Raw genomic sequence first — 17,741 nt, 5'->3', positions numbered from 1 at the left:
TACCATGTCTGCAGTTCTGTTCATACTGACCTACTTCAAGCTTGAGTTTGGTATCTACTTTGTTCTCCAGGATACAAATACATGATATATCTTCCAACATAGAGCTCTTATAACATCCAAACACCTCCTTTTTCTTGGAATTTCAAGTGGACATAGCTTTTTGCTATTGAGTTAAAAGCAGAGTTAGCCAAACTGGTTTTTGCGGTCATTTAAAATTTAAAAGCTCAAATAGTTGAGATCATGACATTTTTCAGAAAATCCTGAGGGGAGCATGCATACTGCCCTCAATGGAATACTGCCTTGATGGTTCCTTCTTCACCCTGCTTATGAGAGAGTTTAGCTTTATCTCCTTTGCGGACTGAGTTGCTTGTGATTATTTTGACTTTTCACATTTAAAGCTGCACTTGGATTAAGGTGTAGCTTTAAGTCTGGTGGTTCATCCACTATCAAATCCATATAAACAGAAAAAATGTTGGTTCTAATAGAAACATTGGGATGCAAAAGACAACCTGTCCAAACAATGGTATAAATGCCCAGAGAAGCTTGGGCTCCAAACTTGTACTCTGAGGCCGATCGAGACAATCCAAAATATCTGAAAAGTAGGTGGAAACCATCATAGGACAGTAGAGGTGTAGTAGCACAAGTGGAAAGCTCAAACAATATATGCCCCAGAAGAATGCTCAAAAATTTCAAGAAAGAATGAGAAATTACGGTGCGAGGGCCGAGAACTCGAGGCCATAACTCAACCAAGCCACGCAACATTAACAATCCCCAAGAGTGCTAAATCTGATTGCAGTGAGGTGATCTTTGCAAGGCAAATAAGATATATTGCCAAACAGTTGGCGGGCTGTAACAGCAAGCAGATGGTTTTGTAGGGATATATCAGCAGGTTGCTAGTCGCAAGAAGATAGCCAATGAATAGCTGATTGGTATAGCACTTGCAATAGCAAGCAGCTGGTTGCGCAGAAACAATCCAACGAACAGCTGGTTGGCGCTATTTTTGTGGCATACGGAAGATGATATCTAGTCGGATGGCTGGTAGACTATGCCTACAAACAGTGGATCTCAAGTCCCAAAAGATAGGCAAGATTGGATGAAGATGAACTTAGAAATGGTAATCAAAGGAGAGCAACGGCAAACTCCAAAGGCAATGGAAAAATGAAGCACAAGGATGGAACAAGCATGGAAAGGAACAAGAGAAGCCTAAGTATGTGAAAATAAGATATGGTTCAAAAAGTAAATATAATAGAAAGATATTTACAGTATTAAATTAGAATATATACGCTGGAATCCGACACTATACCATATTCTAACCGTACGAAGCCTTTAAAAAGTTGAGCCAAGTTGGGACAGCTGGGTACTCTCGAGACTCCAGTAACATCTTGCACCTGAAATCTCTTGCACTTATCTCGCACATTTATTTGATCCGCTCGATCCTCTTTTACATCCACTCGATCCGATCTTATGTTTATTTATGTTTTGTGGTGTTCCCCGCCATCGATACTTGGTCCTTTTGTTTTAAAAGCTCCGTAAACCATTGGAGCAGCTTCCTCTCCGGGTGCTTTATAGTAGTCTTTGTTCACAGGGTGAGGTGCAAGCCATGAGCTTGTCCATGGTAAACAGCCCTCCTATCAACAAACAGGTGAAGCATTGAACTCATCTTAGCAATAAATAAATAAATGCTTCCACTGGTTGCTACTTTATAAAAGCTCGAGAGTAACAAAAGAGAAGGGTCACCTTCATTACGGATTTCATCGAAGATTTACTCCCAGTAAGCAACTCCACTAATAATTAAATTGTTATCACATCAAAGTTATCGCTGTCATATTACATTATTGAACACCAACCATCGCAAGGCAAGCAAATATAATGCGTAAGAAAGAAGGCAAGACAGCTCTTCTGAAAGTGACCCTTCACTGAATCTATCAAACCTATCCTTTTTTTCTTCTTTTTTTAAGCATCACTAAGTTAATATATTGTTATTATGGCTTGGAAGTGGGTCAGGTAGATCAGGAGCTGACTCAGCTCTGAATATCTGTTAATGGGTCGGATTCGGTTCTGGATCCAGACCCAATGATTTTGGATATCGGGTTGGTAGAATTAGATTGACCCGGATAATCTTAACAAAAGCAGACTCAAAATATGAGACCTAGCCGTGCAACATTCATATTCAACTCCAACCCTCTAACTGAAGGAACCTGGTGTGGGTTGAGATAATGATCCAAACCCGATTGCATCTTAATTATAAGAAGGTATATTTTTAAAGGTGGTGAGAGATATTATTCCCAAATAAAGTGGAATTTAGAATCCAGAACCATACAAAATTATATCATGAGGAAAAGTGACAACATGTGGGTCCCATTAGGAACTATATGCCACATCTGTCACAACAACCAATTTAGTCATTGTTCCCCCCTATTGATTGATCTGGAAAATGCTATCTCTGGGTCCCACCCTCTCGCTACGGGGATCTAACAGGCCATGGTTTGTCTTGCCCATAGAAGCCATCATGATTTGACGGTAAATGGAAGAAGGATGAGAGAAAGCCCCCCATGCACCCACTTCTGAGAACACCTTCTGAGAACAGCGTTAGGGCTGGGCCCTCATGTCCATTCGAGGGATGGGAACCTGGGTTTGTTTAAGAATTGGAAAGAATGTTTTGCTTGGTGCATGAAAGCCATACATAACGTTATACTTGCCACTGTAACATCTTTGAAACCCCTGTTATGTGTTTTTTTCTTAAAAAAAAAAAAGTAAATTCGCTCTTATGTTGTGCAAGCTACTGTTTAGCTTTGATTTTGTCATACTCCCTTGCGGTTATAATATAACAAAGAGAAGGGAAAGTATTGACTTACTTCTATATTAAAGGATAAATAGTTTTAATTAGTGTCATATCATATGAGCAGTGATTTTGTCCAGAAGCACAGTTGATTTGATGTGATCAATAGTTTGCATCACGTAACGGTATTTTGATATAACGGCGTTAATGGATGGCGGATAGACCCCAAAAATGAGAGAATTATTTCAGCGGTGTGGTAGACTTACACAGAAGGATGACCTGGGCCCAGGACAAAGGCTGTGTCCACTTCGTGGGCCTTTTATGGCGTGGAAGTGGGCGTCGTTTAGTGGAGCGGGCACCAGTAGGGCCCACATCCGTCACGTGGCTCGAGGAATCCTAGCAAATGAGGGTCTTTAACGTGTAAAGTTACACGTGAAACATACGTGGGCCCCGCGAGTTGATGGAGGCTCTTTTGGTGGCTAGTGGATTTCGGGGTCCCGGGGACGTCACAATCGAAGGGGCAGTAACATCCCAGTAACAAGACGAAAATACCCTTTCCTTTTTAGTCCCCGGCGGTTTCATTGAGTGGTTTTGGACAATTGATGAAGGTTAGGCATACCCTTCTCTTAAATTTTAATCAAAAGCATGTAAATATTTTTCAATTTAACATTAGTCATCAATTTTTTAAAATTTTTAAACAAATACAATTAATTTATTGTGCTAGTGTGCTTTTCTCTTAATAAAAAAAAAAGCTTCTCAAAATATTAACTATCTATTTTTTTTATCTTTTTTAGCTTTTGCCATCTATGGAAGATTCTTCCTCGAAATTATACGGAAAGATGGTTCGATGTGATGCTGGCAAATTGAATACTGATTTTACCGAAAACTAATTCTCATACACACTAAGAGATTACACCATTATACAATCAATATCGTATATATTTAATTTTATGCATATTATTTAAATTAAAGATATTAAATTTGACTAATAATTAATTTTTTTAATTATTATAACTTTTAACAAAGTTTTTAATATCATATTCCAATTTTTCAGAATTGAATTATTTACGGCACCTTAACTTTAAAATTCATTTGTTAGTCATTAATATATTTGCTGGTATTTTAACATAATGCCAAGAGGGTATTTTGGTCATCCGATTCATCCGGCCACCGGGAATCGGACCCATCGTTTTCCAGCCCCTGGAAATCGTGGTTTCGTACCGGTCACCACCCCAGCAAGGCACATCCTCCCGACGCGTGTTAGTCCCTTGCCCCGCACCCGTGTCCTACGAAACCGGCATCTGTAAACCCTTTCCGGTCACCCATCTATATCATCGGAGATGGACAGCCCTGACGGCCTCCCAAACTATGATTTAGATTCCAAATCTATTAATATAGTTAATATGTGATTCTTCCACATCCTAAACATTTGTACAACCCAACCATTACCTCAATCCCAACCGTCCATCAGATCCATTGGACGGGATAGATTGATGGATTATAATCTCCAGTACAGATGTTTCTGTGTAGAAGACACACATGGTTATCCCCCGCCTTTTGTGGTCCATGGGTTTCAGTACCTAATCATCGCCCAGCAACACAGAAAAAAACACAAACAACTAAAAGAAGTAACAACTAGAATTGGAGGCCTTTAAAAGGATACAAGAGAACCCAATTCTCCACTCTTCTCTCCTCTCTCTCCCTCTCCATTTCCTGAACTCCCTCCGGCCAGGATGGCCCAGAGATCCCGGCCGGCGATCCGGAAGCTACCGGACCCGATACACGCCGGAGACCGGCCGCTTTGGCCCGCCGACGTGTCCCCAAGCCCACTGGAGCGCAACCCGCTCTCGCCTAAGGGGTGGAAGAATCGGGAGTCGGAAGGCATTGGGCTGGGCATCGTGGCGGCCCTCGAGAAGGCCGGCGGCGAGGTTTCGAAGAAGCTCGTCGTGGGTGCGCCTAATTTCCACGCGACGGCGCCGATAATGATTAATTCTCCGAGGACCGCCGGAAGACATAGATCGTGTGTAGATGTTCCCGAATTGAGATGCGGTGGAAGCTGCGCAACCACTACGAGTGGCTGCTGCGGTGATGGGGCTAAAGTTGTTCAGGATTTGAGATGGAGGGAGCTGGGTCACTTTTACGGGTCGACTAAGAGGGTTCCTGAAGAAGCACCGGCGTTTCATATGGCTGATTTCCTTAGCTATTGCTACTTGTGCAGGAAGAGGCTTCATGGCAAAGATATATACATGTACAGGTAATTATTTTTAAGTTCTCTAAAAAATTTTCAAAATTAATAAAGTAATACTAAAATATTATGCAAAACTTTTAAATCTAATTAGAACTCGTGATGATCACAAGCGACGCCTCTCTCAAAAAGAGAAATATGATGATCATGAATTATTCTGTGTTAGATTTAATCTTCGGCCGTACGTGTGCTCCTCCCCCTTTTTTGGGGTTACAAGAGCAAACTTTAGACCAAGTCTTGTATTTGTTAAAGTTATACTTGGTATATATATGTGCTGGTCGTAATTTAATTGGTTTTATGACTACAACAGAGGGGAGAAGGCATTTTGTAGCATGGAGTGCCGGTACCGGCAAATCGTAAGCGACGAGTACCAGGAGAAATGTGGATCAGAAGTTTCGAAGCCATCGGATCATGTCTCGAGCTCACCGTACTCTGGTGGCCAGCTCTTCTTTACAGGCATCGTGGCGGCCTAGCACTTGAACCCATCATCGACCGTTGAGAGTGGTTGATGATTGAGAGGAAGGCATCGAAGAGCATGAGAATTGGCAGCTATACATGGTAGATGACGAGGTGTGATAGGATCGGCATAGCAAAATTTTGGCAGCATGAGCTTTGGAGTGTGATCTGTATTTGGGGTTGAAGAAAATAATAATAATAATAATAATAATGCTCTGAAATTTTCTTCCTCGAAGGTTTGGGAAGGTGATTTGCCACAAATCTTCTTGTTTGATATTCGAGGATCATGTTATACCTTCATGAATGAATATAAATGCATCACATAACTTAGAAGAGGGAATTAGTAGGACTCCATTAATGGTATTTAGGGGAGGACATGGTCATATCTGATGGAGAACCAAACGTAGATAGAGCTAGATGGAGTATTCCCATTCATGTGCAAATTATTTGCACGAGATGGAGCAAAAGACCTAAGCAAACTGAAAATGGATCAGATCCTTTCTTGTTGCTTCGAACAACTTGTGACGAGAGGACAAAAGAAAAATAAAAAGTGAATCTCAAAAAGGTTCGAAAAAAAAAGAAACTTTTTCTTGGAAAAGCATTGGAAGGAAAAGATATGCAGCAGTAATTTGTCGATTAGTTTCCCAGAGTCCAAGAGTGCTTCAACTACTTGGATAAGCAATTGAGTTAATGCCTTTAATTCATCGTCAAACACCGTATTGACCCGCAATAGTTGATAACATTTCTTGAATTCCAAATCAATAAAACACGATTGGTCATTCATTTTTTAACATGAAGCACCTGTGTGGTTCGTGAGGAGGAAAAGTAAAAAAATAAGATTTCCACTTTATATTTAGTTTGAGTTTTTAAAGAAGAGATAAAAAAATAGTTTTTTTATAAAAGTAAGATTTTCACATTTGTAAGCAAACAAACTTTTATGAGACATAGAAAAGTTTAATAATTTCCACTAGTTGGAAATTAGAAAAAAAATTTCTTCAAAACTACCTTTAGATAGAATGGAGTTAAAAAAAAAAAATTATTAAGAAAATAAGAGATATTTTACGTAACTTTTTTAGAAAAATAGATGCTCAACCAAATATAAGCTATTCTGAAATGTGTAATCTCTTTTGGTCATAAAAATTTATTTTTTTGAGTATCATATATTCAAGCACCAGTTTTTTAGAAAAAAATATTTCAGTGAAGAAAAAATTCGAGCCCGAAGCTTCGTGTATCATTTTTTAAGTTAAATGGGCAATTCAATCTAATCATAATGCTGTTTCAGGGAAGACAATCAAAGAAATGGGAACAGAAGAGAGAGAAATCCAACATCTGGACAGGAGACAGTTTTGTAGCTGCAGTATGTTGGCTGACATGGCTCCAACGCAGCACTAGAGCATTTCTATCGCAAGGAGAAGAGGGATACGTCTCGATGTAGAGGGGCGGCGAGGAAGGAGGGCAGGAAACGGAACCGGTTGGATGGGGACAGGAGGATTGGTTTCGGTCGTTCGCTTCTTCTCGCACCCCGTTTCCGAGGTGTCTTGCAGAGCCTGGGGCGTGTGTTTGTATTCTCTGACGACGTGGATTAGTCTTTGAGCCCGTTAGTTCTCTCATTTCATTAATCATTGAGGTGTCTTGTGGGCTTCGCCCACCGTTTAGATATTAACAGGATTTGATTCCTTTTCGTATCACTTCTCGCCCATCCATCTCTCACCTTCTTTTTTTTTTGAATAACCAAATGAGGAAATTTCCTCGTGCTCCCTCCTCCTTGAATTCTCAAATAAACTGTACTTTTTCAGTGAAGAAATAACTTAATTTGGAAGAACCTCAGACTGTGCTGGATAGCTATCACCCCTTGAACATATCTAACCATTGATATTCGGCCTCTATCCATTTAACTCGTGAATGGTCATTATTCTGTTGATGCTCCCATGGTCGGTGGGATAGGTTGTGCAAAATGTGTGAAAGTAGACAGGAAGAGAGAGAATTAGGTGGTTAGAATTATTTAATTTATCCGGGCTTTTTTAGGGTTTTTTTTTTTCCTTTTGCTAAAACGGATGGATCATACCTGACTAGTACGGATACACCCAATAAAATCAAAAAACAAAAAACCTCGGAGTGCTAGAGACAACTCTACATCTCCAACTCACAAGGTACTATTGGAGTGACTGACTACATAATCAGTCACTCAGTTCGCAACTTCATTAGCTTCACGGAAAACATATTTGGCCTGGAAGGCCCTTCTGTCCTTCACCATTGCCCAGATATTTTAGAGCAAAGAGTGGACGCAACCCCTTGGGCCCTCTCGGATCCAACTGATGACTATGGTCGAGAACCATCCAGGACAATGAAACTAACCCGTAAAACAAGCCGGACGTGACGAGCCTAAACGACCCTCAGCTCTGCATCCAAAACCAATATGTCTAAAAGTTGACTACCTCCTACGGCTACGACTCTGGCAGACGAGTTCCGAATAACAAAACCGCGCCGCGAAAGCTATTAAACAAAATTTTAGCCTAAAACTAAAACTAAAGGACGTACATAACAGCAAAGCCAACAAGTTAAAAATAGACAACGACAAAACAAGGCAACTTCGCAATTAGCTCTTCCCTCTGTAAAACTAACCCACCCCCAGCACGTCTAAAGGATCCACCAACTAGCAGCTCAGTAGACCAAAAAGGCTGTACAGAATCTCGAAACATGAAGCATTTTAAGTCCGTTAACACGTTTTACCAAAGTGGAATAACGACTAGACCAAGTTCAAAGGAACCTCATAATTAGCTCTTCCCCCTCTAAAACTAAATTATCCTGACCGGACATGGAAAAGAATCACGCAACCAAGAAATCGATAGGGCAAAAACACTCTACCCGATATTGAAACAGGAACATGCTGTGGATGATCACAGAATTCACCTGCCCAGAAACGTTCAAGGCACCAGGTAACAAAGCCAGAAGCCCGTAGCTAGAAACGAGACTCAAATAAATAGAAAAATCGGACAGCCCCAACGAAAGCACAGCATTGTCAACTAAAAATTCTCAAGCTGTCGGAATTTAATTAGTAATGCGAAGTTTACTCCAGTATTTTTGAATACTACAACATTACTCTTGTACCGGACACCACCCCAGCCAAGTGAACTCAGAAAGAATAGAAGATATGGCAAACACAGATTTTTTTTCCAATAAAATAATATTGCACCAGTAAACCATGATGCCAGGTGAACCCTCGGGGCTAAAGAAATAAAAACCCAAAAAGCAAAGAAAAATAATAGAACAAGAGTTCCCCAATTAATTGTCATCATCCCTACAAAACACTCCATATGCGTCTACGTTAAAAAATATCCATACAATCATAAAAACATGCAGGGGAACAGCACAACCAAATAAAAGTATAGTAGAAGATTTTACGGTACAGAGAGAAAAAGATGGCGTAGAAAGCAGCAGCAGAAGAGAACTTCCGAGATACCCAGGGGTACACAAAAGCCTAGTTGGGGGGTCATCTGAATAACTAGTAATACATGAGCTGTTGTGCTGCACTAACGTTCTGGAACCCGCCATCATAGATAGCCTGACTAGCTCCAGCACCCATTCCCATTGCAGCTTGCTTCAGGGCATGCTGACTCTGGGCATGCATCAGTGCCTGCTGGCTAGAACCCATCTTACCCAATGCCAATGAACGCTCATAGGCCAAGAGGTCAGTTGCTGAGAGCCCAGGGAACGGAGCAGCTGCAGGAGGGGGCAACGGATTTGAGGCTGTCCCAGGTGGAGTGGGCTTGGTGCCCCACGAACACTGCAAAATAAAGGTTAAAACAACTGAGTAATATGTTGCAGTCAAAAAGGTAACGACTCCTATTTACTAATATTCATACACAATAACCAGTCAAAAGTTATGATACAACGAAAACTAATTGCAGATCAATTTAAAATCTAGTTGCCAGTCACAATATTTCATCATTGAAAATAAAGCATTGAGGCCCCAAATAGCTAGCTGAATGGTAAATACGTTTTACCCATTGGAAGCCACTCCTTAACCAGATAACCGCAGGATTACTTGCTATTCGGTTGGCCTTCCAAGGGTTAGCGGGTGAAAAAGCAGAGAGAAAAGAGAAATGAAGTAGTTAAATCTATTTTTTAATCTCCCCCTATGAAATGAACTTAACCCAGTTAAACCACTTTTTGGAGCGTTGACCAAATAAAGTAATCTATTTGGAATAGATATGTGGATCATATCCACTTTTTGTGGCTTAATCAAACTGTATTCATTCAAAACAGCAAATTGTAAATTAAACTAGGCCCTAAGAACTCATTAATTAACTAAGCCATACATCTTCTTAGCCCCTCTTTCTTAATTCCACAAGATCCTGCCAATCCTACTCGGCACATTCAACTGGCTGGCAAGCCTTCCAGTGATCAGCCTCTATTTCACCGAGCAAAGAATATTTTTTCCATAAGTCACAAAATCTACCCCATAAACTATATCAACCCATTCAAACTACATAAGGAAAACTATACTCTTTGCTATCAAAAGACCACTATTGAAAATAATCAAAATATACCTTGATTGGCTTTCCAGAAAGAATTCGACCATTCCCCATCTGAATAGCCAGGGCAGCTTCTGCATGGTTACTGTATCTCACAAAACCAAAACCTTTATCCCGTTGTGTACGAACCTCTTCAATCACTCCAGCACTAAGGGCATGGAAGAGGCGGTGGAGATCAACTTGCGTAACCTGCCATTTTTCAATGTTGAAAAATCAATATATAATTAACTTGCACTAAAAATATGAAATTCAATAAAACAAGGATCTTGGGAAGTTAGGCCAATCCAGACCCATTCAAACCATCATAAATACGTTGCTCAATTTTGAATACATTCTATTAAAAAATAAAAGTGCATAAAGTTCAGGGTATCCATTCAGGAAACAGTATAGATTAAAATCCTTGGGGAAGGGGGGCAGCAGGTGTTGAGGAAAATTAGCTGACTATTGAATGCTTTGCATGTTTGACCATTGAATGCAGGAAGCATAACACATTCAATTATATTCATATACTGAGAAGTTGACTGTAACTAAGATAATGGACAAAAATGACTGTTGGGAGGAAGGATCACATTTAGAGAGAGAGGGAGAAAACTTGCCTCATGAGCAAGGTTGCCCACATAGACAGTTGTGTATTGTGGGTTATTCTCTGGGCCATCGTCACTTGCAATCTCTTGACCATCTTCTGCACAAGGAAAAATCAGGTAGGTAAAAATATATTCATATTAAACTAACAAAAAGATAAAATAAAGTTAAAGATATCTACAAATAATAGGGAGGGTTTAAGATTATCAGTCAACCAATAACCCTGAGTAATTGACAGTGCAATTTTTGTACCAAAAAATGAAAGTTCAATTTATTAAATGGAAGCTTCTTTTAGACAATTCTATTAAAGTTAACCAAAAACCCAGGTTGAATTTATGTTAACACCACAGAATTATTCAATATTCAATAAAGCCTTAGGAAATCAGTAAAACCATTTAAAAAAAAAAATAGCACAGATACAGCACAGGAAGATCAAAGGCAACTAGATAAGATCTTTTTCTACAAAATAATTGCTGGCTTAAACAAGCTAGACATATAAGAGTAAATTAACTTTGATACGACCTTAGTTCAACAATTTTTCAACTGCCTTCTTATAAGCAATCCACTTATGCTCCTTTCTTAGAATAAAGATAACAGGCCCAGTTCTTACCGTATTGGAAATCTAACATTTATGTCATTATCTGCTAAGTTGATGGAAAGTAAGTGAGAAGTATTGATTTTTTTTAAAAAAAAATGACTCCAAAACTTGTGTACATTTCATCTTTCATAGGAAATGATAACAGACCATATCTAAGGCATGAATTGAGACCTGAACTAGCCCTATCCTGAAGAAGAACGTAATTGAGCAACAAGTAAGGGTTCCACCCAGAACCTAAGAAATCAAGCTACGGTCAAGGGTGACAACGATCATGGCTTCTTTAGATATTGCTAGATTATAAACAAACTTTCACATCAACCCATTATTAAAACTGGGTTTGTTTATAACTGAGAATATGTGCATACACTTGATCATAACCATATGTATTGCTGCATTAGCTTCTGCAAGTTTCTCAACCCTCTGGCCTTTTCAATCAATTGCTTCTAATGTTTCTGCTCTAATTTTATTCTATACTCCAATATGTATACACAAATATGTATGTATCTTATATCATGTATATACTTAGTATTTATAGTCCTAGTATCAAAATCAAAACCAGACCAAAGTCAAAAACAATTATAATATTTTGTGCTTGTACCCATCTCAGAAAAAAAATCAAAGGAAGTTTCAACCTTGACCTAATAGCATACAAAAGTTTCACATAGCAACAATCTTTTTCAGGCATATATAAAAATAGATCGATTCAGATTGTCAGACACCAACTTTTTCGCATTAACAAGTCTGTCAAGTATAATGTCACCTGCAACACAATTTAAGTTAAATATTTCGCCAAAAACATTAGTTTCAAGCAAATGCATGGAAATCCTAAACTAAAAACAAATTTTAAAAAAAAAAGTAAACTTAAGAATCACAACTATCTATTGAGAAATTTTAAAAAAAAAACTAAGTTGAATTCTGAGAGTTCTCATGCAGTCATGCAACTTTGAAAATTGAAATTGAACAAATATTAATTTACGATGAGTTAAAATTCCATCAGGTGACTACATAAACTGGTTTTTCCTATAACAAGTGCTGTAACGGTGAATTCATCATCTCATAGGCAGGTATAGTTGCGCTCTCTCTCTCTCTCTCTCTCTCTCTCTCTCTCTCTCTCTCTCTCTCACACACACACACACACACACACTCTTACGTACGCACGCAAAAACACATGCACACACATGAGAGATTTAAATGCTATAGTTGAAGAAAACCGAAAGTCATAAGAAAAAAGAGCAAATTAGGTGTTTCTGAAAAATAAATAAATAAACAAATAATTTCTGAATTGCAGTGCAACAGGTAATTTGGTAATATGTAACCCCCTGGTCTCAAAAAGATAATCATAACCATCATAAAAGCACCATATTAAAGCGCCGTTAAAGCAGCATTTCACAATGACACTCACCTCCTGATCCACTTGTTAGCTCCACCACACTCTTAGAATCTGAGTTTTGTTTGTCCTCATTAGAATTGGCACCCTTTGTAGCCCAGTTGCAACGAATCTGCCGACTGCCAAGCCACTTACCTGCAAGTTATAGGCATATAACACAATCTTCAGACTGCAAGTCACATTTTACAAAAGCATAAAAAAGAGAAGCAAATACAAAGACCCTCTTCCCATAAAACTGCACAATCTTGGCATATTTGTTCCAAGTGGATTTTAACATATAAATTCATGAATATGAATGGAAATATCCTTCAAGCTTCAACAGCAATTGCAACATGTAAGACAACTATTGAGCTATAGGCCCAAACAGCATGCACACGCACAAGAAAGTGGAGAAAAAAGATAAGCACTGGCACTCTATAGAAATGCGGCTTACCAGTTAAATCATTTATAGCACTTTGTGCATCCTGTCAACAGAACAATGAAGTGGATTTAGTAGAAGCAAAGCCAGAAAACACACACAACAAAAAAAAATCAAATTGATCATAGCTTCATCAATTCACCTGTTGATTTCGGAATGAAACAAAGCCATACCCTCTTGAGCGTCCTGTCTTTTGGTCCCACATAACCCTAGCATCTCTACAATAAAAAATAATAGCTTGAGTGATAACACAGATGGTAACAAGCAAATTAAATCTTCAAGGACAGAAAAAAAAAATGTTCTATGTAATTATTCATGAGCACTAACCCATAAAATGTACTTCTTGCTAAGCATATATTAAATGAATATCCATGGAAAAATGTAAAACAAATATAAAGGCCATACGAATCTTACGAGCAGCTGGGATATACAGAGAAGCATGCAAATAAGGTTGCATCGGTGACTTCAGGGCTAAGGTCACCAACAAAGATGTTGAAATGCCCTGCAGATTGGTTTAAAAAAGGAAGACATGGTCACTCATTAAGAACAAGACACTTAGATGCACTTATGATGAAAAGATGTAAGGGAATATCAAGAAAACAAATTCTTAAAACCTGATGTGTCCTCTCTTTGCCCACTGGCATATGCCCAATTAACTTTAATAGGCTGCCCAAACCTGAAAGTACACAGTACGAAGATGAAGATAAATTTGCAAAACAAATCATAGCCAACAAGACTATAATATATGTTACTTACAGCTGCCTCCCATTGAGTGTCACAATTGCAAGTGCTGCAGATCTACGGTCATAGTAGTCAACAAAACCAAAGGACGACTGCAAAAGTGGAAGGAAACTTCAACAACCATTGCATGAGAAGAAGTTTGACATTGACAGTGTCACAGCAAAACAGATGAACAAAATGAAGAAACATAGGTTTTAGTCAAAGCATAATACGAAAGTATCTGGAAGACTTATAAAACATGTCTACAAGTTTCATCATGTAAGCAATCTGTTTGATATAGAAAGACAGATATTATGATTGGCAAAATGTATCATCCAATGTACCTTAAAGTTATTAATTGGCTAAGATACACAATAAGCACATCAATGTAATATACTGTTTACTGATGCAGTGGGAAAACATGGGCCACTTGGGCTACAAATTAGAGTAAAAATCTTTATCTGCTTGACCAAAACATCCACAAAAAAATTGGATACAAGAATCTAAGTTTTCATCTTTAAATTCATGATCTTCTAAATGTGAAACAATTACTTACTGAGGCAACCACATTTGTATCATCAGTGGCACAAACTAAAAGTTCACATGATCCTTTCGCACCGGCTGGTGTAGCAACATGAATGGGAGGGACTACAATATATTCCATCAAGCGGAAAGTTGCATAGTCAGTGAGCGGTGGGATCAACCCAACAGCTTGGACTCTAATTAATTTTGAGCTTGAATTTTGAAATCAAGCTTGATTTGTTTAAAACTATTTCGAGCTCAGTTCAAGCTTAATGTCAAGGCAAGCTGAATAAAAGCCTAATTAAGTAGCTTGATAATCCTAAAGTGAGCTGAAACCAGTTCTAACTTGAAATATGGCTTGATAAAAGTTTGATGCCATGCTTGGTCCAGGACCAAATTAACAATTAGTTGCTTCAAAGGATAACAAAATACACCAAGTAAAGCCTTAAACTGATGGTCTATTATCTATATAATATAATGTGCGTATGAATATACTCAAGCCTTATCAAGTTTAGCCTTATTGAGCTGGGTAGATTTCTCGATAGGCTTGAAATCAATTTTGAGCTCATTTTTCCCTTGTTCAAACTAGATTTGTTTAGCCTTGAATAAAACTTGGTTCGAGCTCTTCTTGAGCTGAGCTCAAGCCAAACTCAAGCGGCTCAAGTTGTTTGACAGCCCTATAAACAATCCACTTATCAGACAAGAATAAAAATGAAATGGAAGATGGCCCTGGAAAGAATAATAGACAACATCAAATTAGTTTTTGCTGTGCTTTTAGCAAATATCGCTCAAAAGACTAATTATTTCTTAAAACTGATGAATATCTGACAACCGATAGGCTACACTAATCCAATAACACCCAATAAGAGGTTACAGGAAAATGTGCATATGCCAATCACATTTCTAATTATCTACTTACATGATAATTACATGATACCGTTTAGTTTGCAATGAAGAGCATAAAACAAAAAGAACTAATTCCCTTTTCAGGTGAGAAAGTGTACATGAGCCCTTTGACATAGTAGAGAGGCATTTTAGCATGATATGAGGCAATGAAATCTGGAAAAGAAGTTAACAAATGACATGCATTTTTTCCTACCTTCAATGCGCATATGAATACCTAGACAGATGAGCTAAATAATATATTAAGTTATGCAACTGAATTAGAAAACAGGGAATGGAACTAAAAGTGCATCTTGACAGGAAAAAAATAACCTTTTCTTTCCTAATGAGCTTGCATCCTTCAACTGGACCAGTACTTTGGAACACCTCTTGGAGGAGTGCTTCAGTAACTTGAACATGAACATTGCCAACATACCTAAAGTTCTCTCAGAAAACAAAATGCAGGAACAAAATGAGCACCACAGCTAATACATCAGGGAGGAAAGTCTGATAAGCATATTGCTTAAAAACAGTTGAAAATACGAATGAACAACTTTAAAAGATCTCATATTGCAAACTGAACATGAACATTAGCTTCAACCAATCTAACCTAGCAGAGATTATTACAATTCAGAAAAGCAGATCCATCATTTTGGGATGAGGGGGAAAAACATGGGCAAAAGCTTAACCTCAAAAATGGCAAGGGTTTCATGATCAAATGTTAAGCTAACTACTAAAAAAAGCATGACAAAAAAAAAATAAAGGTATATAAGGACACCTGGCATAGTGCGCATTAAATTTAAAAAAAAGGAAAAAGAATAAAAGGAATGCCCCAACAACACTCACACACTGCGGCATGTACTTGGATCAAATCCAGGAGGCAGATTTCCACTTAGGATTGGCTCTATCTGCAAAAATAAAAGTGTAAAAGAACAAGAAAAGAACAACAACGCCCCCAAATAAAAAGGAAAAAAAGGACTCACGTGAAAATTAAAAAAAATACCAACCCTACGAGATAGCAGCAAAAACACTAAATGCCATGACATGTCAAAAGAAAATATGCAAACTTCAAAGTAAAATACCTATTCTCACTCTCACACACTCAATTTTCCCACGTAAGCGGATTAAAAAAATGGTAAAACAAGCATTTATCCCAACCTTCCTATGTCATAGCATAACCTATGAAAACATTACGAACAGAAACCCAAGCAAAAGAAGAAATGATCGCAAAAGTCAGGCCTGGATGCTAACAGACTGCAGTTTAAATAAGTGGCTAGTTGAAGAAAATGCCACCAAAAGCCAAAATTAGAACCATACGGGAGTATAGTCCTCGGTCATTCTAACCCGAAGAGAATTCTGCCTCAACATGACAATAGATTGGATATTTGTTGGGAAAAACTAACTCAGAGATTCTAGAAAAGCTTTTCCCTTTAAAACAGACAACTGCAGTATCAACCGATTTATGCAAAATTGACCACGTAAAGAAAATATTTTCATCTGAAATGTGATTTTCACAGACCAAATTCACCCAAGAAGATATAGAACCAGATTCTCAATATACCAAGGAAAGAACTTCTGGCACCTATCATCCAGAAAGAAGAAGAAACTCATCGACTCTAAACGCAGATGTACCCGCTGATAATTTCACTTAAACAAAAGAAAAACGGTCAGAAATAACAGTCAAAAAGCAACAAGATAACCACACAAAACCCTCGACCCAATATCAAACTGCCCACAAGCCAAAGTTCATATTTGCTGAAAGAAACAACAAACAAATACCCCAATACACAAGCAAAGCCACAAATCAAAGAAACAAACTTCTAGTAAACAAACCCTAATTTCTAAGTCAAACAACAACTCGTACTCAAAACCCTAATTATCAAAGTAAAAATCACTTGGAAAAATCACCCATAGAATAAAGCAACAAACCGGAAATCAGCGGATTCCTGAAAAAAAACAAAACCCTAATTTCGGGGCCCTATCAAAACCGCCTCCAAAACCCTAATCGCCGGACCACAAACCCCTTATGCACCAAATTCACAGAAAGAGGGCACCGGGCGGCGAAAAACTCTAATCGGAGAACAGTACCGCAGGAAATCAAACGAATACGTCATCTTCAACAGAGAACTCGAAATCGAAGAGAACGATCTACAAAAGAACTAAGGGGCTTCGACTGGGGGGAACCTGAGGGGCTGCCAGGAGGCCAGGATGGTGGTAGAGGGACTGCTGCTGCTGCTGCTGTAGGAGAGCTTGCTGCATCAGGGCCTGCTGCTGCTTGAGCCTGGGCTGCTGCATTTTTCGTTGCCCTAGGTTTCTTACGGGAGATGAAAATACTCGAATTCGATCGAATCGAATGGGAGTTGGTTAGGGTTTACCAAGAAATGAGAAAAAAAATACAGAAAAAGAAAGAAAAACCCTCGAAATCGAGGGGGGGAAGGGGAAGAACGGCGGAGAAAAGGGGGAGAAAAGCGAGGGCTCGCAGAGCGAAGGGAAGGTTCGGGAAGGCGAGTACTTAAAGAGGGAGTATAGGTGGGGTAGGGATGGGCAGAGATGTGATCGAGAATCCGTAGCGGTCCTTTCTCCGAAATATCTCGCGGTTCTGCGATATATCGGACAG

At 38.8% G+C, this 17,741-nt stretch overlaps 2 protein-coding genes and 1 long non-coding RNA gene across 5 annotated transcripts; 1 reads left to right on the top strand and 2 right to left on the bottom strand.

Annotated features, from left to right (window-relative positions):
- Positions 1-208: 208 nt before the first annotated feature.
- LOC113462440 lies at positions 209-1,798 on the bottom strand. Of its 2 annotated transcripts, none has more exons than XR_005512127.1 (2): positions 1,304-1,798; positions 209-592 (listed from the first exon to the last, which is right to left on the bottom strand). It is a non-coding gene; the product is annotated as an uncharacterized LOC113462440 (long non-coding RNA). The 2 variants fall into 2 exon arrangements; XR_005512126.1 differs by having other exon boundaries at positions 712-1,767.
- A 2,648-nt stretch (positions 1,799-4,446) lies between these two features.
- On the top strand, positions 4,447-5,818 carry LOC103702271 (FCS-Like Zinc finger 13-like). The gene is made up of 2 exons (XM_008784609.4): positions 4,447-5,033; positions 5,335-5,818. The coding sequence occupies exons 1-2, from the start codon at positions 4,513-4,515 to the stop codon at positions 5,495-5,497; spliced, it is 684 nt and encodes a 227-aa protein (XP_008782831.1). The 5' UTR covers positions 4,447-4,512; the 3' UTR covers positions 5,498-5,818.
- A 2,812-nt stretch (positions 5,819-8,630) lies between these two features.
- Positions 8,631-17,625, bottom strand: LOC103702254 (oligouridylate-binding protein 1B-like). Of its 2 annotated transcripts, none has more exons than XM_008784591.4 (12): positions 17,309-17,625; positions 15,971-16,032; positions 15,458-15,560; positions 13,757-13,833; positions 13,615-13,676; positions 13,415-13,502; positions 13,143-13,218; positions 13,016-13,046; positions 12,598-12,717; positions 10,612-10,697; positions 10,031-10,204; positions 8,631-9,264 (listed from the first exon to the last, which is right to left on the bottom strand). In XM_008784591.4, exons 1-12 carry the CDS (start codon positions 17,417-17,419, stop codon positions 8,983-8,985), a joined length of 1,272 nt encoding a protein of 423 aa, XP_008782813.1. In that variant the 5' UTR covers positions 17,420-17,625; the 3' UTR covers positions 8,631-8,982. The 2 variants fall into 2 exon arrangements, with proteins under 2 accessions (XP_008782813.1, XP_008782821.1); XM_008784599.4 differs by having other exon boundaries at positions 10,612-10,694.
- Between the last annotated feature and the right edge of the window lie 116 nt (positions 17,626-17,741).

This window comes from Phoenix dactylifera, chromosome 6, assembly GCF_009389715.1.
Source record: "Phoenix dactylifera cultivar Barhee BC4 chromosome 6, palm_55x_up_171113_PBpolish2nd_filt_p, whole genome shotgun sequence".
Taxonomy (NCBI): Eukaryota; Viridiplantae; Streptophyta; class Magnoliopsida; order Arecales; family Arecaceae; genus Phoenix; species Phoenix dactylifera.
Note: the sequence above shows the minus strand (reverse complement) of the source record. Positions and strands in the feature narration are given on the sequence as shown.